At 35.9% G+C, this 25,320-nt stretch overlaps 2 protein-coding genes across 9 annotated transcripts in view; one reads left to right on the top strand and one right to left on the bottom strand.

Moving 5' to 3' along the window:
• LOC111864025 (GATOR complex protein MIOS) overlaps nt 1-5,752 on the bottom strand; it is a 41,304-nt gene extending 35,552 nt beyond the window's left edge. For all 7 annotated transcript variants that reach the window (XR_002842719.2, XR_002842720.2, XM_023850956.2 and 4 more), the window contains exons 1-3: nt 5,651-5,752; nt 5,390-5,539; nt 5,105-5,302 (exon numbers count right to left, since the gene is read on the bottom strand). Coding sequence is in view for 5 of the 7 variants with exons in the window: in XM_023850956.2 (XP_023706724.1) it covers nt 5,105-5,302; nt 5,390-5,510 (319 nt within the window). In the remaining 2 variants the exon portion in view is untranslated. The remainder of the gene's footprint in view (nt 1-5,104; nt 5,303-5,389; nt 5,540-5,650) is intronic.
• Nucleotides 5,753-6,041: 289 nt separating this feature from the next.
• On the top strand, nt 6,042-25,320 carry LOC111864043 (ras-related protein Ral-a). 2 transcript variants are annotated; one of them, XM_023850994.2, is made up of 7 exons: nt 6,049-6,390; nt 6,570-6,713; nt 6,802-6,923; nt 7,026-7,112; nt 9,571-9,745; nt 16,641-16,757; nt 23,424-23,509. In XM_023850994.2, exons 2-6 carry the CDS (start codon nt 6,609-6,611, stop codon nt 16,755-16,757), a joined length of 606 nt encoding a protein of 201 aa, XP_023706762.1. In that variant the 5' UTR covers nt 6,049-6,390; nt 6,570-6,608; the 3' UTR covers nt 23,424-23,509. The 2 variants fall into 2 exon arrangements, with proteins under 2 accessions (XP_023706763.1, XP_023706762.1); XM_023850995.2 differs by lacking the exon at nt 16,641-16,757 and having other exon boundaries at nt 6,042-6,390; nt 23,424-25,320.

Below are 25,320 nucleotides of genomic sequence, written 5' to 3' on the forward strand. Positions count from 1 at the left end.
TCGGCAATTTTAACTATTGTAATTATTTTAATTAACTGGAACGTGGCTATTTTTAACAAAGTGAAGTTTTGTGTGTTGGTGATTTCTTTTTCTACTATAAATGCCTCTGATGATGGCTCCGTGGTGAGCCGAAACATGTAAGGCAGGTGGTGACGAGGTGGAAAACTTATAAAAGTGTCACATTTGACGGAAGGAACTTGATTGTTAATGCACAGAAAACTCTGATTTGAAAATCTTAAGGTCTTACAGATATAGGCTATAACAATGTGAATTGGGATTGGTATGTAGTACAATTGTGAGCTTGTATGATGGTGGTAAAGGACCTTGCAGTTCCATGACACTAGGCATTTCTTTACAACTTCAATAGCCATTAAATGCAGGAAAAACCTCTTCCATGACAATTGGCATTTCTTTACCACTTCAGTAGCCATCAAATGCAGAAAAAACCTCTTATCAAGCTACTTAATTTTGTGATACATAACAATACTAATGGCATGATGATAAGCCACTTGTAATAATCAAGTGGGCAAAATTACTCTCTTCCAAATAGTATAATGTTTGAGATTTCAGTTTTCATGGCAATGAAAATTTACAAAATTTGACCATGAAAAGGAAGGCAGCAAGTTCCTCCAAAATGCTGGTAACCACCCACAATAGTTAATGGTGTCATAACCAATGGGACAACTATCTAAATATATACTTAACTTTCATGGTCAAAAGTTAACAGTCATGAAGGTAAGTATGTCAAATACCATTTGGCAACAGTCTACAAACTGTCACATCTGTGTTATTGGTAAGAAGTAACAATCCAGTTGCATTATAAAATTGAAGAGGTTCACCACACAGAGTAGCTTATACCATCACACTGTATCCCTATAAATCACTTTAACACTATCTTTGGCTACTCAAATGATGTTTCTTCATAGCATTTCCTTGTGAGAATTCTGTACACCCCATGTACATTCACATTAAAAGGGATTAGAAAATCCAAGTGCTTCAAAATTACAACACAATAATGCAATCTGTCAAGTACTCATCACCGTAACAAGCCATGTTGCTGATTCCTGGATTTTTAGCAGTAATGTATCAAATGACGTTATGTTCCGGCAGACAAGAGGTACAAGGTGTGATCAAATAATTTTAAGAGTGACTGCTAGATGGCACTACTACTGCTAGCACAGACTTCTGGCACTAGAGGTATTTCAACATGTGCCAGAACCTTCAAGGGAGGCTTCAAAGGGACCCAGAATTCCTTTTGAAGATAATCACATGTGATGTGATGTGGCTTTACAGCTATGACCTAGAAACAAAGTAGTTGCCTCAGTGGAAGGGACCATCATCTCCATGCCCGAAAAATGCAAGACAAATCTGCTCAAATGTGATGAGTACACTCACTGTTTTTTCTACATTCGAGGAGATATTCATTTTGAATTTCTTCCCCAATTATAAACTGTAAAATCCAAAACTTTACTACATCAACATCTTACAGTGCCAGCACAGAAATGTGTGGCAAAAGTGACCAGAAAAAGACAAATCTGGAGGATTGGTTTCACCACCATGTCAATACACTTGCTCGCTCTGCTTGTCTGTGCATGAATGTCTGGCTGTCATTCCACACCCTCATTATTCACCAGATTTAGCAGCATGTGACTTATTTATTTTTCCAAAACTCAAGATGGAATTAACAGGAATGAAATTTATTGATGTCACCATGATTCGAGCAATATCATGATACATATATGGCGAGTTTCAAACATTCAACTTCAAATGAAGGTGCGATTGCCACACTCACTCTATAAAGTCCAAAGGAGACTACTTCGAAAGGGACAACAGAAGTTAGAAGGTAAGTGTTGTTGTTAAGGAGAAATAATTTCATTTCCGTAAACTATCTCATCAGACCTTACATAAGCACAGACAAATTGGGACATGTACAAAAAAAATGGTTGTGGGCTATTTAGGATATTCACAATGAGGGTTGAAGAAAATTATTAAGAAAAAACCAATGATCATTCACTTCTTCCTAGATTGGGCCACATATGAGGTTGCACCATAGCTCAAGCGGTTAGTTGCTGGCTTCCCACTGTGGCAGCCCGTGTTGAAGCCCAGGTCTGGTCAAGTGGGATTTGTGGTGGACAAAGTGGCGCTGGGGCAGGTTTTCTCCAAGTACTTCGGTTTCCCCTGCCAATCTTCATTCCACTAAATTCTCCATCATCATAATCATCCGGGGCAGGCACAACAGGCCAATGAGTGGCTGATGTGCTGAGTGGACCCAGCTGGACTCCACCCCCCACTATGCAAATTAAAAAATTAATTGGGCCACATATCCAGTTTTGATGCTATGTAAGCTGATTCTTCCATCTTAATCTATGATGACCTATTTCTCATTCTCTCATGTGGATATAAAAATATGCTTGCAATGACAGTCCTTTGAAGTCATCATTCCCAAATGTATACCTATACTATTTTGGTACTGTTTTATATCATCCACTATATTTTTTATTCTCAGTGGCTATCATATCTTATTATCTTTAATTTTATAGCTAAACGTCACTCCTATTGCTGATCTCAAAAACTTCATTTGCAATTGATTATGTGCGCAAATAATAAAATAATGATAGCAGTATCTGAAAATGGACCGCAATTTGCAACATATGAACGAAACTAAATACGACATTAAAGTCCCCACATCAAATACCAAATCAATGGGAATGTGGGGAAAAAATATTAAAATATTAGTATGCAAAATAGAACAAGTGTCTCATTTTATCTACTTAGGAAATGTCATTTCAGAACTGAAGAAAGTAAAGGTAAAAAAAATGTAAAGTCATCCCTGTGCTTAACTAAGCACTAAGCACTACGCCATAAAAGCATATGGGGCAGTGGATGTACAGATACACATTTTCTCGACCTCTGCACTAGTTGGAGGTGAGTGGTCAGCTTCATGCCCCTGCAGCTTTACCCCCAGGGAAAGAGCCCCTGGTACACATTGAATAGGAGACTGACTGAAGAAAGGTACATTCATTCATTCATCAGTAATCTGTCAGATGACAGGTCCACAGTCTCTTCCAAAACAGTTCCTCCACTTAATGCGATCTCAAGCTTTCTCCTTCAATTAAAATATCTTCTTTGGTCTTCTTCGTCTTTTGGGCATTTCTATCTACCCCTCCGGTTTGTTTGTCTCCAGAGGAAACATCTCGCATACATGGTATCTCTGTTTTTTTTTTAAAGAGACTATCCAGGAAAAGTGATAATGTGGTAGCTTTTCCATTTGCTTTCCACATCGCAGTACAACAGCCATTCAAACCACTCTGGTCACGCCTGTTGCTATACGAACTTGAACCATCTCGAGCATCATTTGCTCTGTGCTTCAAGTCGCTGCTGATGACGCTGCTTCTGGCATCAGTTTTTGGTCTCTCTTCGTCTGATGCCTACCCTTTGAACTGTCCAGCAAGGGAAGCCCTGCCAGTAGCTACGCTACTGCTGGTATAGCTCTCAGGGTCCTTGGCATAATCAAACCCCCTCACCACGCACCACGATAAGGTGGAGACACTAACATTCAAAAGATAAATTAAAACAAAGACTTAAATTGGAGCAAAATTTTGTTTCACAATTATCAACTAATATAAAATTGAGCTTCTGCATTTGAAATGTTTCAATACTATCAATGTGTCAGCAATACAGAAGCTAATAAATATTCACTTGCAAGAGGTAGAAAGTAATCTTTCTATAATAATCTCTCTGCTCTTTTGTCTGAGAAAATACTGATAATTCCTGCATGTTATGTCAGAATATTCTCCCACAAGTCATGACTGAAAATATGCACAGTCTTTCATTTTGGTATATCTTTTACTACCTACAAACAAGAGTGGCCTTGTTATGTAACATATTATGCTGAAATTAGAATGAGTCAACACTGATGTTTCCTGTTTCAATGATCTTTACTGCTCCATGTATATACTAATCATGAAATAAAATCTTATGAATATTAGTCACTGACTTCTTATTACTTACAACTTTATGAAGTCTGTTTTGCCAAAATTTAAAGGAAACTTACTGGCTGAACAGAATATCACTTGGTAATTCTGCAAGACAATTTTTGCTAGGTTCAGAAATTCTATTACACTCAACTCTCGATTATCCAGGGGCGGATAAACCGGTTTGCAGCTTATCCGGGGCTTTTTTGAGGCTTATATGTTAATATTCATTCACTTTTGTTTCACATGGTGAGTTGTAACACTATTTTCACACTAGTATTAACCGAGCTCTGCATTTTTTGGTCCTGTTATGCTAACACAATGTCCTAGGGTAGGGGTGAGAGAATGCAAAGATTTGTGGAAAGTTTCAAGGACAGATACACCACCACAGTTAGTCTCTTTGTATCGATCTTCAAGGGTATTAGCAAAATGTCAGGGTGTAAAAGGAAGAATTGGCTAACCAAGTTCATGATGGTGAAGAAGTCAACGAGGAAAATAAGTGAGTGGTCTGACTGTGACTCGTGTGAGCCAGGCTTCGAAATGTTAAGCAGTGACGAAATCGTAAGTTCAGTGGGGGTGCAGCCAGAAGAGCGGGAAGAAAGTGAGAATGAGGAAGAGGCGGACAGTGCTGCTAGTAAGAAAATATCACATGGTGCTGCTCTTAATCATTGGAATCCTTACTAGACTATCTCAAGAGTGAAGAGAACAGTTTATTAAGTGACAAGTTAATATTACGTAGGCTTTGTAAGGATATCCGTAAAAAGGAAAATGCCGCGAAAAAGCAAGTGACAATATTAATTATTTAAGTGTTAAGTGTGAATATTCATAAAAAGTGGTGGATGTTGTTGAACACTGTGATTGAAATAACTAATTCATACTTCAGTTGTAATGTAAAAAAGTATGAAATAGGCCATGAGATGACATAAAAATGAGGTTGAATAAATTAAAATACAGGTAGGCCTATAGTATTATGAAGGTACAGTATTACAGTACTACTTTTAATAAAATTTGTCTTAACCGGGTTTTCAATTAATCGTGATTTCCATCCCCACCATTATCCCGGATAATCGAGAGTTGAGTGTATTTATAAACATTTAGGCTAACTTAGGACTCCAGTATGTGGCTGTTACCTAATTCTTTGCCTGTAAGTCCAAGTGCATCAAATGCTGTTGGACCAAAGGTTGTGAGTACTACTTTCCCGTTAGCCTGGCCAATAGCCAGCAATATGTCTGGTTCTGGTTGTGGATAGATATCAACACATTTAACATAATGATGATTTGAGTTTGTTGCCAATAAGTTAGCTGCTGTCGTATCTGAGACCTTTGAACCTATGGAAGAGAAAATACTTAATTAGACTCATCTTCTAAATCTGACTGCAATGACAGTCATTAACGAAAACGATATTGCAGCCCTACATGCTAATTTCGGAGCATCTTTCATAGAAGCTACTTCATACAGAAATATCTCTGTTCCCCATGTAATGAACTTATCAGGATGAACTGGAGACCACTGAACCTCCAACCTTACTCCACTCATACTTCGTACGCAGAAGTCAATGCGCTTTTCTGAAATAAAAAAGGAGGGAAATCACACGTTACTATGAAACTAGAAACTATATACCGTATATCTTAGGAAATGCATATTTCATTTTTAAATTATTTATAATACAGTCCTACCTCACTGACACTTCTCATTAATACAGAACTACATAACTTCAAAAATTCACAAAACAAAATGATATAAACGTCTGTTCGCCACGAGTGTCACTTGGGTCGCTAGCATCGGTAGACTGGGAATGAAAGGAACGCATCAAGTAGCGAAATATCCAATGTAGCCAACAATGATGGGAGTCATTCACCTGTATTATATTTTCCAGACTCAGAAACCATGTAGATAATTCCATAAGACTGTAAAATCCATAGATTAGTATTTCGGTAAGGCTTCACATAAATGAACTTCACATAAGGTGTCGCGTACATATATATTCCATCGTCAAGGCGTGTATTGGTAGAATTGAAATGGTCCTGTAGTTAGTCAACCTCAAAGCAAAACAAATTATTTCAAGTGTTAGGATATTAATTATATATTTACTGAGTTCTGCATAATATTTGCCCTTAATTAAACACAAAATTCAGTTCTTTATTTGAATACTGAAAAATTAAAATAAAAGCAATGCGAAAGGTCAACGACTCTAGGGTTTTCGTTCGCTGTTGTTGGAAGAAGGCAACGCCTCTGAAGTAGAATTAATGTTGTAATAATACTATAAGAAGTTACGTTTCTAGTTTGATAAATCGCTTTTATGGTGTGATCCTGTTTCGTGCATTTTATACATATTTAAAATATAACACATGAGTACGTGACCGTTGAATACTAACTTCCTCGAGCCTGAAGAACTGGATTGGAGAAACTACCACCGGTATGATGCATAGTGTTTAGTGAAAACAGTGCGACCTCCTCATAATTAGTGTAGGCACTGATATATCTCGGAAGCATTGTGCATTTTTATTCAATTGGCATGGATTTAACAATCTTTGTCTGAAGTTCAGTTTATGAAACAACTACGTCATTACTTCATCTGTCATTTGTATTTTTCAGCATTTATCATTTGTACTGAACATATCCATTGGTGATATCATGTCGAAAAAACCAAATCAACAACCCGCACTTCACAAAGTTATTATGGTTGGGAGTGGAGGTGTTGGAAAATCAGCCTTGACACTTCAGTTCATGTATGATGAGGTTAGAAATGATTATTAATAAAAATAAAATCTTATGCATTTTAAAATTGTGAAGAAAAGAAAGGCTAATACTTTGGTATCATTTCCAGTTTGTAGAGGATTATGAACCGACAAAAGCAGATTCATATCGTAAGAAAGTGGTACTGGATGGAGAAGAAGTACAGATTGATATTCTAGACACAGCTGGACAAGAAGATTATGCTGCTATTAGGTATGTGTTCTCATTTCTTTATCGAATGTTTGAGTTGAAGGTATATGTAGTTTAATCTTTTTGCCCTTTCATCGATGCTTATTTTATATTTCTTTCTTTCAGGGACAACTACTTCCGGAGTGGAGAAGGATTTCTTTGTGTTTTTTCAATCACAGAAGATGAAAGCTTCCAAGCTACTCAAGAATTTAGGTGAGAAAATGACTACTTTTAGTACAGTGAATTCATAATTTATTTGCATCCATAAACTGTTACACAAGTATAATTTGACAAGTCAGTTTAAACCATCTAGAACACTACAAGTCAACAACTTGTAAAAATGTTCAAAATGATAAACAAGACTATGAACAATACAATCATCTTGGGATCATTGTCCCCCTACTGAAGCTAGCAACCGAAGATGACATCCCCCAACAATCCAATATAAAGCAATGCATACACTTAGTACCATCTATATACAACCACACCACATCAAAACCAACCCGAGCCACCAAACTACCATCCTCATTGTTATTAAAAGCTTCTGCAGAGAATAAAAACAGTTTTGTAATAAATAACTTTTTAACTTATTTTTAAAAACTTTAGTATTTTCTGTTCTTTTTAATTCAGGTGGCAAGCTGTTATGTATTTTAATTCTCATGTTAAGTACACTTATTTTGCAAGAAACAGTGTTGTATGTTTATGCATAAAAATCGTGTTTTCCTTTAGTGTTATACTTGTGAATGTCAGAATAATGAGTTGTGTAGATCTTGTTCTTGTTTTAAAAAAAAGGCGTAAAAGATCATATATATGTACAAAGAAGTTACTGTTAAAATCTTAAATTCACCAAACAGACTTCTGCAGGCACCCTGTTTTTGATTCCTTTAATGAACCATAGACTTTTCTTTTTGTAATTTAAAGACTGAATTACTGTTATTTACTTCCCCCCAAAATAATACCAGATTTCAGTATAGATTCAAATTTAGTAAAATAAACACTTCTTAGTACTGGTAAACTTACCGAGTCTTGTGTGGATTTAATCAAATAAAGAGCCTTGTTTAATTTATGGAAGAGATATTGTATATGAATGGCCCAGCTTAAGTTGTGTGTGATATAAATACCAGGACAATATGATGACCACTCAGTTTTGTTCCCTTTTCTCGCATGATATTTTTATATAGTTAACAATAGTTGTTTGAGGATGGAATAAATGTTTTCATTGGTATTTAAACCAAATCCTGTGTTTTTCAACAAAAATGAACTTGGTGATAGATTATGGTTTAATTAACTTAATTTATTTACTTTAGTTTTCATTGTGTCATTGGATATGTCAGTGGCTTATTTGTACAGGTGAAAAGTTAACAGATATCTGTAAAGTATGTTTTAAATCAGTCTAATGCAGAATGACAAAACATGGATCCTTGCAAAGAGGAACAAAAGCAAAATCCAAGTAATTATTTAGTTTGCAAGAAATATTGAGGGGAAAACAAAGAATTGGTTGAATTAGAAATGATTAATTTGATTTGTTTCATTGTGGTCCGTCACACTAACAATATTATAAAATGTTAAACAGTTCCATCTAGTGTGACTGGCGAAGATCTTTCTTATTTCAATTCTTCATGCCCTTACATGTTTCAGTCTTTAGAGACCATCATCAGAAGGACATCAATGCAGTTGGAAGCTACCATTACACTATATGTTCTGAGTGTTAAAATATACATATATTGTTAATAATATATTGATTGATTGATTGATTGATTGATTTATTTCGTCACTGTAGATCATTGTACATGATATATGACAAGTCAAGTTAATTCTGAATATTAACAATTTGATATATAAGTAGATTAAAATTACAATAGTTACAATTTTTTACATTCTTATTTATGATTATCATTATTTATGATTGGATATAAAATCTAAAGTTTTTACAAATACAGTGTGTATCTTAATATATTAAAATTTTTTTAATTGGTTTGTTAAGATTTTGTTAGAATTTATAAACCAGGTAGGTTTGNAATATTAGCTTCCAGCTGTAATGATGTCCCCCTGATGATGGTTTCAAAAGACTGAAACATGTAAGGGCATGAAGAATTGAAATAAGAAAAATCTTCACCGGTCACTCTGGACGGAACTGTTTAACTTTTTATAATAGAAATGATTATTTTAAAGAATAAATTTAAATCCAAAATTTGTGAATACAGTTAGAAAAATTGCAATAATGGTTTGAGCATATTGAAAGAATGAGTACAACAAGAATTCTGAGAAGGGCTAGAATGTGAAGGAAGGAGACCTGTGGGATGACCCAAAATGAGATGGCTTAGTCAGGTACTGTAAGACCTCAAGAAGAGAGAAAATAGGCAAGAACAGTTGTAATTAATTTATTCATGATGTTTTAATTTATTTGGTTCAGTACACTGAAGATATGTATTCTAGTTAAGCCTGCAACTCCATATTTTTTGGTTGATAGGCACCTATTTCCTTCTGTTTTTCTGTGAAAGGAACTGCTTTCCTGTGACGCCAGGCATATTCAGCTGTTTCTATAAGGTCTCAGTTTCTTCATTTATGAATAACAGAACATTTGATCATATCCTGCTTGTTCGGAGTGATTTTAGATCTTCCAGAATCGTAACAACACATCAGAACATTAAATAATATCTAATTGCTACAGAGATCAGATCCTCCGTGTGAAGAATGATGAGAACATTCCATTCCTACTTGTTGGGAATAAAAGTGATTTGGATGAGAAACGGAAAGTGTCACTTACTGACGCTAATGCGAGAGCACAGCAGTGGGGTGTACCATATGTGGAAACTTCTGCCAAAACAAGAGACAATGTGGACAAGGTGGGAAATTTTTCTTTGACTATATATATATATAAGTAGTTTTTCTAACTTCTTGTGTATAATACATTAACTAGCAGCCACAACTAACGGTAATATCCATATTATGTGCAGAAAGTGTAATCATTTTGCAGAACCACGTGGTTTATAATTACATAATAGTTTACATATAATGTTTCCTCTTTTTGAAATACATTAGATGATGATCATGAAGTAGTGATTTTTTTTTTTGCTGGAAGTATTACCTTTTCCATTAATGTATTAAATAAATTGTGCAAAATGAAAGTGCAAACAGAATACTGCCCTCCTCCCATAGTATTCCTGCCTGATATAAAAGTAATGCACAAATTTAAAGAAAAAACTCATAAAAAGAGTAAACTGCTTGTACCTAGTTTTGGAAGATGGTGGGATATAATGACAATTTTTTCCCCATTTGAGTGTTTGTGAATTTCTGTATGTAGTGCAGTATTTACAATCATACTAAGAGGTATTATTTTTCCTGCCATTTACTTCCTCAAGACTCACATATTTTCATATGTATATGTATTGTGCTGAACAAGCACATTCACTACTTATTCGGAAAATTATAGCTGCCAAGAACCATGTCTCCTTACAGTTCTTTGGCATCCAGCACTGTGAAAGTGACCGTTGAAATGTGAACTGTCCAGAAATTTTTAGCTTGGAGAAGTCTCATAATTCATAAGTCATCCATAATTTCCCACAGTTGAGTTTGTGTGTGTGTGCTCAGGCATGCATATGCTTGTGCATGTATGCGCATGCCAGTTATTAATGAGTAATATTTTGGTCACCAACCATTTCTGTTCAGGGAGTTGTAGGATGCTGTTCTGTATATATTGCAGTTTTGAACAAATCTGTATCCAATTTAATTCACAGACTTGTTTGGGAGTCAGGGAAACACTGCTTTGTAATTATGATGCAAATATGTTACTGTTACAGTTCAACGAGCAGGTCTTTCAATGTATTTACTAACTCTATCAACACTTTGCAACATGCCTTTGAGCCATATTGCATGTAGCATTGATATTATTATGTAATTATATTCTTCTGTTGATAGAGGTTAAGTTAGTTAGTGCCTCATAACTTTAGCTATGCAGAAAGGTAAACGCTGTTGTGGAGCACGCGAAACTGTATGCTTGCTGTGGTGACGTTCAGAGCTACTCCCCGAGCGGAAATCGTTAGCTATTACTTACCTGGCCTCACTATGAACTGTTCCATGTGATTGTCAGTGTGCCATGATAGTGACACGAACACCACATAATACAGTCGCTATGACTGGTACCAACTAACAAGCAACACAATGTACTATACACCTGACCACACTCCAAGACTCTACATTGCAAAGTGGTAGTACCCACACTTACGCAAGCTGATAAGCCTGCTCACCCAGCCCCACGAGAGATGGTATGACCCCTCTACCATGGCTAAAGTTCCGAGGAACTAACAGTAAGTGTTTTTCTTTAATGTAGTGCTCTATTAAAGTCACAAAAGAGTATGCATTTGGAAATGTTTACTTGGTTATTTTTTATAAACACCAGCTCATTTTGTATTCCTCCTTCAATGTTAGTGCAGTATATAAGCCCTAATTAAGTCCAGTCTGAGATTTTTAAACAGGGGCTTATAGAAAGTGCTTTAGCCTCAGTAATTCTGCCAAATTTTTAATGTACACAAGATAGCTTTGGTGTGTAACAATATGCACCAGTGATAACTTAAGAGACTATTAGACAACTGAGGCCAGAATGCATTAAAAAAGTGCCAAACATTTTGGCAGTTATGAAAAAGTATGTGTGTTATTGGCGAAAATCTGAGATATCATGGAGGTAAGTGTAAATTTTTACTTAGTTGTGTTTATAATGTATCATTTCTGATAACAGCAAGGATTATTATAATGGTATTGCACTTAACTATGCAGTGTTTGAGGAACAGTGTCTATTTGTAGCATTCCAAATAAATGAAGGTCCTTCTTCAGAACTATATTAGCAAGAAACTGTTTGTGTCTTTCTGTCTGTCTGTCTGTTCCATGATTGAAATATGAATGTTAGTATTATCAATGTCAGTTGACAGATTTTCATGAAACTCAGTATGAACATTGTGCCATTGAAGATCTTCCCATCTTGTACTTCAGATTTTATGTCGACAGTGTTGACAAGGGAGTTGTGAAAATTTGTGAGGTAGAGGAGCATTAGCTCCTTTCCATATGGGATTGTGAAGTTTTGTATGGCAGTAGATCTTTTGGAAACAGTCACTATTCATGTATTTTTGAAAATATACTAGCATAGTAACTGTGGAAAATATATTAAATAATAACTGAGATGTAAGATTTGAGGTTTTCATGGCAGTGACTATGAAGAATGCCGTCTTCTGGGATGTGGCACCATGTAGATACTGTGTGAACCGACGTTTCAGAGGAACATATCGCCATCTTCAGGGTAGAGAAATCTATGAGTGAGGAACGAGCTTGAGCAAGTGGCTGCAGACACCTCCAAAACATCAGTTGAAGCAAGATCTACATGGCACTACATTCCAGAAGATGGCATTCTTAGTAACTGATATCTTTATTCTTTGAAACATTTGTTACAGAAGAACTGGTGGATTTAGAGAAGTGAAACTTAACTATTAGTAAAAAAACTCTCAAAGTTTCTGCAAGAGTAAACATAACTGCAGCCTTGGTCACAAGGTGTCTTGCATGTTGTGTTGGTACTTTCTGCTGTTGAATTGCTGCTGTACTGACAAGACAGCATGAAGGAGACCTTGTGGTCAAGGTTGGAGATATGTCAGCTCTTGCAGAAACTTTGAGAGCTTTCTTATTAATGGTGTAAATATCACTTATGTAAGGTTTTTCTTTTTTCCTAAGCGTGATATAATAACCCTTGCATTTATTATGATCTGACATGTGAAATTTGTATGGTGACATAGCACAAGCACTCCTGCTAATAGTGTAGGTGGTATTAAACCCAATAAAATTTCATAATTTAAAAAATGTACCAAATCAGTGGTGAGTGCTTTCATGCTCCTGCACCTTAGTACATTTTTTTTCTTTTCATACTTCTTATATACTTTATACACATCTTCCAGTATTAACTTATTTTATATTAATATGATGTAACTTATATCTGAAGAGTATAAAATAATAGAGTTTATCATTTCACATGACCGTGTTCAGTTAAGTTGAGTTAAGAGTAGAACCATAAGTCAGGAAACAGTTGTTTTGTTTTAGTGCTATGCTGTGGTTGCAAATCAGTTGGTTTTCTCTAAGTTATATTTCTGTCCCCCCCCCCCAAGACCTTACTGCCAAGCTGAGAAAAAGAAATTCCTACTTAGCCTCACTTCCCTTACTTCAGTTGAATGCCAGTGTTGCTGTCTGTGATTAGTGTATATTTCTCGACTTATTGTTTTGGACAAGAAATAGTAAAGACATATATTTCCTTTTTAACAGCATAATGGTACTAGATATGCATTTTGTATGTAACATGTATGATTAAAATGAGCCCTATTTCCTACATATTTCCTACAGATTTAATATTGTCACTGGCATTTGATTTTATATTGTTTGTCATTGTTTAACATCATTCTGAACAGCAGTCACACAGAAAGAGTAAACAGTTAATGATGAGTATGTGATTCAGATATCAGATTTATTTGTTATGAGGTAAATTTGGAAGTAAATTTTAATATTTTTTAAATTACATATCCTGTGTTAGTAGCGAATGCTCTATAATTATGTTAATGTTCTCAGTTTTCTATATTGCTTTTCATGTTTGCTTTAACTTTGATATATCAGCCACTTGCTTTACTTGTGTTTTTGCATATATGCTCCTGTTTCTCTGTTTTGTGACATGTGATATGTAATAATATTAAATGGTTATCAGTTCAAAAGGTGCCAGTTTAAGAAATATTTTCACAAATTAAGAATAGATATTTAGTGTACAGTATTTTAAATTTAACACTGATGAAAAGTCTTATGACATTCACATGTAATTTGTTGGACTTGGTTTAGTTTGTAATGCCATGATTTATCATAAACACATAATGAGACTGTGGTTATTCTTCATTTTTATTTTGCAGACTGGTATGATTTGATCTAAAATTTGATCTATACATGGTCGTTACAATGAAATATACATTTTCAAAATATAATTTCAACTCAGTGAGGAGCTTCATTACCTGTACTCTCCTCCAAGTATAATTAGAATGATCAAGCCAAGGAAGATGAGGTGGGCAGGTCATGTAGCATGAATGGGGGAGACGAATGTGTATAGGATATTGGTGGGAACGCCAGAAGGAAATAGACCACAGGGAAGACCAAGGTGTAGGTGGGTGGACAATATTAGAATGGAGACAGGATGGGATGGTATGGATTGGATAGATCTGGCTCAGGATAGGGACCAGTGGAGGGCTCTTATGAACACGGTGATGAACCTTCGGGTTCCATAAAATGCTGGGAAATTCTTGAGTAGCTGTAGAATTGGCGGCTCCTCCAGATGGGCTCAGCTCCATGAGTGAGTAAGTAAGTAATTTAAACTCAATACTTGTCCATAATATCATATTAGTATCAGTTGAAACACTTGTATAAAAATGCTCTTTCCTAAATGACAAGTGATTTAGTTCAAGAAGATACCACATGAGGCTTTCCAGTGGGATACATACATCTGAAAGATTGGCCATAACCTTCCCAGATCACCTGCTATAACTGTTGTATAGGGTTGCATAAAGATTATATCTGTGTCCAGCCTTAACCAACTAGGCTTATGAAGCCATTGCATAAATAGAACAAAACACCTTGCAGACATTTGGGATAGCAGTTCATCTAACTGTATTGAGAAAGGGAGCTGTGGGTCAGTTTTTGTGCTAGCTGAATATCTGTTGTTCCATGCTAGATGCTTTCGGTAGTAAGGTAAAGAGAGCAGGGTTCAGGAAAACTACATTGACAGTATGAGGTCTGATCAGAAAGCATGGCTAATAATATATGAGCCAGGATGGAGGAGAAATTGGAGAACCCAATGAAACCTGCCCCACTGAGATACTGTGAAGCTTTCCAGATCTTGGACCCATGTACACTAGAGTAATACATGTGTGCAAAATAGGTTGCAAGGGAGTCCCAGATTTCAGTCATTGTTGAGTTACTTAAGATACGTATTAACCACTGAATCAGAATGAACAAAGAAACCTGGTGTTCCAAATCAGAGTGACCATTTCTTCATATGTATTCTTTAAGACTTCATCTCACCTGGCTTCATGTTTCGTTATTACAGATGTTAAGTCTGTAATGGGGCAATTACAGTTTCCTTCATGGACATAGCATCTGGCAAGCGCAGAGGCCAACTCACTTGTGGAGTACTGTGTTTTGCTAAAAATGACCACACAACCTAAGGGGGAAGTGCTGGTGCAATGTCATGGTGAATTTTCCACTTGCCAGATTTCCAGTTTCGTCATGGTCTAAGATGCATTGCATCGTGGAAACATCTCAGTGCTTGTAAACAGAAATGTTAAGCAATATTTCACTTTATGGAGCACACTGTAATTAAAGATAACAGCATCACTTTGGTTTTGCTGCTCTCTTGGCTTGCTTTTCTCAGTTCCAGTAAGGAAGGAGATTCAAGTTTTTATGAATACTGCTGCATAATCACTGACTCATATTTCATCGCCCATTATAATATTTTTTGTGAAGTTTTCATCAGTTTCTGCAGATTCAGGCAAGCCATAGGTTGAGGACAAGTGGCTTGCTGTTTCTGTTTGTGTCAGAAGTTTTACAATAAACTTGGCTGTGGCACACCTCATTTCCACATCTTTGGTTAAAATTCATACCCCTTCTGCCATTTTAGGAATACTCAAATCTCCTGTCATTTTACATTAAATGACAAACTTCAACTAATGATCCGCTGTTAGATTTGAGATTCTCACAGCAGTGATTGTGAAGAGAATCTGGGCTGTTACACCATGCATTTCGGTAGAAATCACAGACTTTTGGAGAACATATTGTCTCCATCTTCAGGCTTGAAGAGTAAGACATGCAAAGAAACAGCAAGAAGCATGCAGCAAGCAGAGCCAGTCATGGTTTCTGCTGATTGAGTGCATCTAGGACTCTTGTCAATTTTAGTGTATATTTGTCCCTCTTTAAAACAATGGAACAGCTGAGAAACTTGTACATGGCCCATTGTTACACCTCCAAATGATATTTGAATCATGTGACAAGTTGAAAGTTGATGTACACATTCTATTCTGTATTCCCAGACACTGTTAAATCAGCACTTGAAGAAACACCCAATATAAATTAAGGACGTGAATGACTGAAGCAACAAATGAATTGGATATGCAGTAATAGGTCAAGAGACCCTCATTAAGGACAGGTCCCTACACTGTGGTTTGCCTAAGATATAATATCAGCCCTGATACCATTGAAATGAATAGCTTCAGTGGTTGGTAGTTCATCCTTAAGTTACTAAGAATGAACATAATCCTGATTTTGAGAACAAATGTTTCTGATTTTGGGGGATGAATGAAAGAGTTCATCTTTACACTAGGTATGTAACATGATTCTCAGAGCAGTAGTTTCACATGGAGGGAATCCTTGTGCATGATTTAAATTTATTGTAATCCATAAGTTGCCTGGCTGTCCCACTCTATTTTATGTATCATTTATTTAGACTTAATATAAAAATGTTTTATTCCCATCTTATATGTATCACCAAATATCTTAGAGACTGAAAATGAGTTTTGAAAGTTTATGTACAGTTCAGGAATTAAACATAGATTTAGTGATGCCTTATTTGAATTGTGTTCATTGAATTTAACAGAAACAACTTTGTTTTCCGATCCCCCCCCCCTTTCTATTCAAGTTTGTGATATTGTCCTCTATAAGTGGAGTTATACACATTTTCAGGTATTTTTCGACCTGATGCGAGAAATTCGGTCACGGAAGATTGAAGATAATAAAACAAGCAACGGCCGAGGGAAAGACAAGAGCAAGAGGAAGAAACTGAAGTGTGTCATACTCTAGGTTCGCTTGATTTCTTTCCATTCTTATAGCGGTATAAAGGCAGTTAGGAAAGGTTATTCATAAATAAAAATTCTGTTTGCTGTCACATACAGTAGCATCCAACTGTGAGGCACTGAAGTGCTACATCACTGTTAAAGAGTAACCAGAAGAAGTAAGACAAATAGGTGGCATGATTGTATAGGATGGCTCAGTGAGTTGAAACTGGATTTGAAACTCCTAAGCCAGCAATGACTTGCAGACGGACATATTTTACACACATCTTTTACAGTTCTTGTTTTTCATAAGTATGTAATCATTATCTTACTGAGTCAGTTTTATAGTTTTACTCAGTTGCTTTAAACAGTTGCTGGAATAGTACTTTAAAATATGCAGCTTTTAATTTTCCATCACAGAGTTTGTTGCATGCTATAGAATCTGATTCATGTATGGGGTAATAACTTTAAATTTGTCACTGCAAATTCTCTCTGGGTGTGACAGTTATAAGTACGAACTAAAATGCCATCCTTGCTGTAGCATGTGGATGTTAGTACAGTGTTACTTAACATCCCACCACTCTCCACCTGAAAATAATAATATCAGCTTTGAGATACACTATGATTGATGGGTTAGTGTTAATTATCTTAACAGTGTAGAATGCAGTTATCAGTATTTAAAAGAGTAATAAAATGCTGATATACATACATATATTCTCTTCCACATTAATGTTAATACAGTTTCCTCAAGTGCATCAGTTATAAGCTGAAGAATTTACTGTGAATTCTTAAATTAATAGGAACATTACAAACCATCACAGTTTATAAAGAAATAATTGAAAGCCAAAGCTCTAAAGGGATCCTATTGGCCATATTGTTTACCATTAACTAAATCTGTAGCAAATTTGTTCCAGAGTGTACTCTGCATCTAATGATATTAACTGTCATATTTCTCGGCCAGTAATTTCAGAAAATCAGAATACACCTAAGCATCTACACATACAGGATGTTAAAAAAGAATATGCTTTACTGAACAAAATGATTTACAGTTGTTTTTGACTATGAATCAGGGAAGCTTATCACACGATCATACAGAATTGGTGCAGTCTCTCAACTTACATAATTACTAGATGTATTTTCCATGATTGTACATTAAATGCCATGCATCTGAAAGTTCTTGCAATACACATACACACACAAGGGCAAGGGAAATTTTTTACTTTTATTGACCAATTCACAGCAACCAGTGCACTGCCAGTTGTGAGGTGGATATGAAAAGATTTTCTGCAGAAATATTTTCAGTTTCTCTACAGATATTTTCTTTCAGTCCTTCTGTTCAGGGGTTACTTGTGTAAACTTCATCCTTCAAATGACCCCAGAAGAAAGACTCACAAGGACTGAGATCAGGTGAACATGGTGGCCAAATTCTACTATTGATAATTGTGTTCTCAAAAACATCAGACAGAACCTACATAGACATATGTGCAGTGTGAGCAGTTGCTGAGTCTTCCTGAAACCAGCCATACAGTCTTTATTCTTCTCTTAACTCTGGAAAGAATTGCCTGAGAATCCCATGTGCATATATTTTGAAATTAACTGTTTTGTCAAGTGACACAAGTCCAACAATATTGCACATGCAATACATCAGATAACCAACTTTCACTGGATGGTCCAGGACATTGTAGTTATATGTGGATTCTGTGAACTCTGGTAGCAATCATTTTGTGTTTATGTATCCCTCTAAGAACATACTTCATCAGAAAAGAATGCCAGTTGGTGATCACTTTCTCCTTCGATGACAGACTGCAGAAACAAGTTGCAAAATTGAATCTGTTAGCTGGATTACATGGCTGCAAGGTGTGGATTTCTGTTGTTTTACGGGCTCTAAGCTGTGACAGTTTATTGCACATGACTTTGACACCTTGCTCTCTAGAGCTAGACATTTAAGTATTTTTTATTTTTTTTGTATTTTTCAAGTCTGGCTCCAGTGTCATATAACTTCTCCTCACTATGCACTGAACATTAATGTTTGTTTGTCTCTTAATAGTTTGTTGATCTATGTTTAGTCACCAAATTGTGAATTGTTTGTCTGCTGAGAGTTATTTCATCATGAAATTTATGTTGAAATCTTTGCTTACTGTTCCTTGCAGATCTGTACTTCACATACCCTTCATACAAAAATGCACGTTACTCTAAGTATAATACACTGCTCACTAGTTTACAACTGAGAACAAAATAGATAGTTGAGATGGTAACTGCCGTCCACTACTGACAAATCATAAATAGATTTCCCCGCATGAACTGCACTGCTCACTATGAAACGTAATGCCATGAAGTGGTTCTTAAAGTTAAGGACTTTCCTGTATATTTTAGCATTTATCTTGTTCAGGAGCACTTATTTATAGTTTTTCAGTTTACCTTTAGCCACTTAATATCTTGATGTTGGCTGGCATAATCATCCACTATTCACTGTACACTCTGCATTTTATCTTCTTGCACTCACAAACTTGCATTTTGTCACACTGGTTCATCATATATGAATGCTATACACAATACTAGCTTGCAGCAACCCCCTCTTTGCCTCACAACCAAAGTTTTATCAAGTTATATTTCTAGAATAGTTCACTCAGTGCAGTCATGAAAGACAAGGCACACTGACTTTGTGGAAGTTGTGAGAAGAGGGGGAGGTCAGAAGGCTTCAAGAGGTGTGTGCATGCTTCCATGTGACTCGGCTTTCCCCCCCTGCAATCAGTCTGCCGGTGTCTTTATTTCCTCATAATAATACTCTAATGAAAGAAATAGTGCTTTTACTGGACTGTGGCATGGTGTCTTTGTAAAGTGGACTCAATTGTATGATGTGAAAAGTTTAAAACATATGGAAACTATGGTATTAAACTGTTTTAATACAAATTAATGTAATATGAGAAGAAACAGTCTTTTACAAGATATGTTTTATAAAGTTGACTTTAGGGTCAGATTCCATCTTCTTCCCTTTCCTCTTCCTGCCTCTTTTCAGTAAAAAGTAGTTGGGGCTATTCCTGTTGGAAGCAGGAAACAAAATGTGTGTTAAATTTTTTCCTTTTCAGATAAAATGTGAGTCTTGTTATAAGCTTTATCTGCTGTATATGGAACAGGTATCCTCCAGTAATTTGTACTTCAGTATTTGAACATCAAAGTGTAAATGTTTTTAGATAGATTAAATTCATGTCATATATTTCAGATTAGTCCTGTTCATCCTTGCAGCTTGCATGTGCTTGAAGCTCAGCAGTTGATATTCTGCATGCAAGCATGTTCCAGTGTTAAATTCAAAGAAGTAGTCTTTCATTTTGGCACCTCTGCATTGTGATTTAAATAGTACTAATGAGCTGTGGGATTGTCGATGTTCTAAATGATAACCATGTGGAACATTTAACCTTGTGACAGCATGTAAATAATATTGTTTGCAGAAGGTGTCTTTTGCAAGTATTGTGTTTATGTCTCTTAGTGTGGTTACGATACAAGGTCTTTCTAAAATGATCAGATCACCTGACACTCTTACTGTCAGCTTTTTAGCAAAAACTTCTGCTGAGAGAAAGGCGTATGGTGTTGTGGCTAATATTCTGCACATAAACATACGAGGGGGGACCCAAAAATAACTGGAAACGACCTGTTGCGCGCGCATGCTTTGTAGTTACGAGTTGTGCTGCTAGGTGGTGTTAGCTGGGGGTCTCCCGCGACTCTTAGTGAGCTGGCGTCAGTCTGAGTTAAGTGGTTTGTCTGTGGTGCTCTGTTGTGTGCGTTCCTGTTTCAACCCTTTGGCGATTAGTGAGATGGCCGACCAGAAGGAACAAAGAGTGTGCGTGAAATTTTGCTTTCTGTTAGGGAAAACTGCACTTCACTCTTCAAGTCGTGGCAAACATTCACGCGGTTTTCTCTTTGGTCATCTCCGAGCAAGCGAGGAACAAATTTTGCAGACACCNCCCCAGCTAACACCACCTAGCAGCACAACTCGTAACTACAAAGCATGCGCGCGCAACAGGTCGTTTCCGGTTATTTTTGGGTCCCCCCTCGTAGATATGAGCCATTTTTGGCTCAGTGTTTCTCTGTGCATCCATTAGCTACTCTTTTTTTTTTTCATGGGATGACATATCACTGCCCTTCCCTCAATTATGATAGTCATGCATCACCCTATCATTTTAGTCACTTGTGTGTAGACTTCAGCGTGATTACATTCATGGAAATTCTGTTTCGACTATGCAGTGCCTTGTTCCAAAGTTCTCTGTCCAGAAGGCATGTGAGTGAGGTCTAATGAGGGGCTCTTGCTCTTTTTGTGCATGCGTCACAAGTTTAGTAAGGCAAGTTCTGGTTTGTTGATTACATGTATTTTTTCAGTTATTTTTGTGTTCAAAGGTTACATGTTTTGTGACTGGTTAGAGTTCATTAAGTCTGTTCTTGACTTGAATTAGTTGTATGCAAACCAAAGCCACACTGGGCTCATTTGTGTTGGGCAGTAGTTTGTTTTCTGTGTAACCTGGTTTTCTTGATGAGCATTGTTGTTCACAATTTTGTGCAACAGCTTACTCTCATAAGCCATAAGTAGCTCTTTTTAGCCCATGTAATTTTTCTTTATGTTACTTACTGTCACTTGTTCTTCCATTTTTTTGACTGGATATATGTAATTCTGTATCAGTATTATTCCACATTTGTGTTCTTGTGTTTTTTTTTTTTATGCTGTCTCATGAGTTCTCTTTTGTAGAATTAGCTCTCTCTCACATGCAATTATGTGCCTGCTTTGACCTGGTACAGCCTGGATATTCAGCTTCCCAGTTCTTTTTTTCGCTGCTGCTGCTATTATTGGTTTTATTATTTGCCACCAATTATCCACCTTTGGGAAGCATGAATATTGACAACAGTTTGGGAAGGATAGCTTGAGCCCTCCTGAATCTGCTCAACAAGGACAGCTCAGATATGCATATCTTTTCAATTCAATTCAATTTTATTTCATCCATGAATCATTATACATGATATGGGACAAGTCAAAGATTAATATTAATACTAATACTAAATAGTAATAAGAATATAATAATACAGAAATAGTATGCCAAATTATAATAAATAATAATAATAATAAATAATATAGTAATACAGAGATAATCATATGACAGTATAATTAGTCTTGAAAACAGTCTCTGTGGTCTTAAATCCTCCATATGTCCTATTGTACCTTTACTGGTGGTAATGCCTATGGAGATTTGATGGAATGAGGAAATCAATTGTTTTGAAGATCTCACTATCACTGTAGATGCTCAAAGTGTCTCCCTTCTGCATGTAGACAAACTTCAGGCGCCTCTAAAAGATTCTTTGACACTAGTTTGAGTTCACTGACTTTGATGGATGTAATTGTTTCAAAGATGTTGTACTTAAGTTTAACTGCTGTGTGGAGATTATTTGAATACACTTTGTCTTTTTTTTATGTTTCCCCACATAAAAATCACAGGGATTTAAGTCTGCATGTCACAATCCGAAAATTGTCATTCTGTCTTCAAACATATCTTTTAAAACACAAATGGATTAATGAGCAGTGTGTGCTATAGCACCAACTTATGTAAAATAACCATTTTTTTCTTCCTTAATGCTCTAAAAAAATAGCCGGTCACCGACATACTGCTCGGAATCAGTAGTCTGTTTAGAACCCTGGGTGCCACTATTCATGTAACAGCAAGGAACTTCAGAAATCTGCCGTAGATTAAATATTGTTCCACTGCATGTTGTTCTGAGGACTGATAGACCTCTCAGATGTAACCAAGGTTCCTCAGAAAAAAAAATGTGTTTTTTGTGAAAAACAGCATCATATATTGCCTGCAGAAACCAGCTACAAAACTGCCCTTCTGTTGTAATTACTTTCTTCATGTACTTGAACCCATCTAATTTTTTATGACAGTAGATGCAACTTCGTAGCCATTCCACACTATGTGAAACCTGTGCCCTTTGAGCTAACAGTGTTAGGGATTTGCAAGGTGAATTATTCTGATCTGATTCCAGTTTCATAAGCTTTTCCTTGGTTAGCACAGAATTCTGTCTAGTGTATTTCTTGTGTAAGGAAGACCCAGTTGAATACATTTTGTTCACCAATTCAGAATCATCGATGAAGCTGGAATTCAAACACCGGGATACTTGGTGGAAGCTCCTTTTACACTATTTATATGATTTGTTTTACATTAGTATCATATTAGAAATATTTGCTGTTCAAGTGCATATTTCACCATCTCAATTCAGCATTGTGAATGAGAGCACAAAACAGACTTCTGAATAATTTACAAGAACAGAAACACTAAGAGAAGTGATCTGTATTGGTCAGTCATTTACACATGCAGTGATAGCTGTACAAAATCAGCAGTAACATAAATTGTGTAATAATGCAGCCATTGATCTCTGCTTATTCATTTGTTGCATACATATTGTTCAGCTATGACTTTCATGTCTTTCTTACTGTCATTCGAAGAATACTATGTATGTAGTTTACTTCTGTGCTTATCATAGCATCTGTGATAGGTTAGTACTGATCAGCAACCTCGTTAACACCTTCTGTGTGACCTTATGTCTGTATTGTGTTAACAGAGTGAAAATGAGATAATGATGGGAACATTCTGAAGTGGAGTGGTCAGAATAATTGTACATTACTTAAATCATTCTATGTTTTTGTTGATGTTTGCAGGTTTTCTTCGACTTGATGCATAAAATTGCAGCACAGAAAGCTGCTGAAAACAGTGCAGAGGAAAAGGAAGATATGGCAACTAAAACTTGCTGTGAGATTCTGTAAAATAAAGTCAGCAACACAAAACAAAGTATGGAGGGGTGTGAAAGTGAGTGAAGATGTTGGCAACCCAACTCGTGCATTCATAATTGTACTTGTAAGAAGCAAGATAAAACCAGTATATTTAAATAAAAAGCTTTATATACTGATATTTAAAAGAATTTGGTAGTGTTTGAGAGATAGAGCAATCAATATTAACATTTTTTTTGTCAAAGACAATGAAGTTCATTTTGTTAGGTATAATTTATATATTTAAGTTAACTGCTTGGAATATGCCTCATTACACAGATTATTTCAAGGATGTATTTATGAGCTGGTAGAAGACTGATCAGTCACAGGCAACAAAATTTGTATATTTTGATCACCTTTCTTTCTCTCTACACTATTGCATTTCATCTTTTAATTTTTATCTGATAATTAAGCATTTAAAACTGAATTTACAATTAAACTTCAACATGAGAGTTTATGCCTCTTCCTCTCTCTCATTGTCATTATTTATGGTATACAGTGATGCATTTTGTCAGTGCAGCCACAACAAACCAACACTTTGCAGACTGAATGAAGAGTTATATTTTGATAGGTGACTGTACTTGTTGTATTATATACTGATGCTAGATGAACTCAGTAGTTATTAGAAAATTGGCCATAAATTGTCAGCAGCAGTGGTTCTCATGGCACGTCTTCATGATCAATTGAAAGTTTCTGCTTTTGCAGCAAATATCTGTGAACCTGTATTACCAAGTTATTACTGTGTGTTCTGTATATGGACTACTAACTTGTGCAAGTTTGTTGTACGGTTTTTGTTTCTGAGCATACTTTCTTATGCCTGATTGTTAAATATTGAGTACAATGTGGGTAGTACAGTTTTATCCATTTCATTTTTCAACATGTTTTCTAGATTTAATTTGTAGTAGCTCAGAATTTGTGACCTGTGTTCAGGGCCTGCAGCCAGTAGCAAGTTATTTGATAACAGATTGACTTCAATTAATTATAACCCTTATTTTGACCTGACACTGTCATTACACTATTACCAAGAATATCTCATATACAGGATATTACAGTGTTTGTGAGGCTAGACTCAATTTCAAAATCAGAACACAGTGCAGAATTTAATGAGATTGTAACTTATTACAAAAGACTTCACTCAGTCTGGAAATTAAAGTGAAAACAGAACTATCATTGAGAGGGCATTGCAACATTGCTGGAATTGTTTGCTTATTTAGGATGACTGTTCCATTTACATGGACATCACAACTGTATAAGTAATGATAATAATTAAAACAATCACTTCCTTAAACCATGACATAATAATAAGAACCTTTCAGTTAATGTTTGTAGCTATCCATAAGTGATATAAGCCAAGTACATACCACCAGCTCACAGTCTGCAGATAAGTCACATTTTGAAGAAGTGTTTCAAATCTCTTACATTTCCACATGTTACAGTTATATGTAATTGTAAGCTTGTATGGGTAATGAATACAACTTGGTCCTCATTATCATGTTTTTGTTGCTTCTGATGTGAGAATAGATTGAGAAGTATTTAATATGGTATTATAACTGACAGTGAAACAGAATGAAAATTTTAAAAACTGGGGCTATGAACAGTGTCCAAATTGTCAGTTAAAAATATTGTGCCCTTCTGTCAGAAACTTTGAGATTTAGCTTAATCATATTCACATGTGCAAAAGTACTGAAATCCTATTGTGTTATTAACACTGCTGTGCAAGATATGGAGGCATCTGTTGTTTAATTACCAAAAAATTGTTCAAATTAATTTTCAGTTTGAAGAAAGTCGT

This window comes from Cryptotermes secundus, unplaced genomic scaffold (assembly GCF_002891405.2).
Source record: "Cryptotermes secundus unplaced genomic scaffold, Csec_1.0 scaffold303, whole genome shotgun sequence".
NCBI classification, from domain to species: Eukaryota; Metazoa; Arthropoda; class Insecta; order Blattodea; family Kalotermitidae; genus Cryptotermes; species Cryptotermes secundus.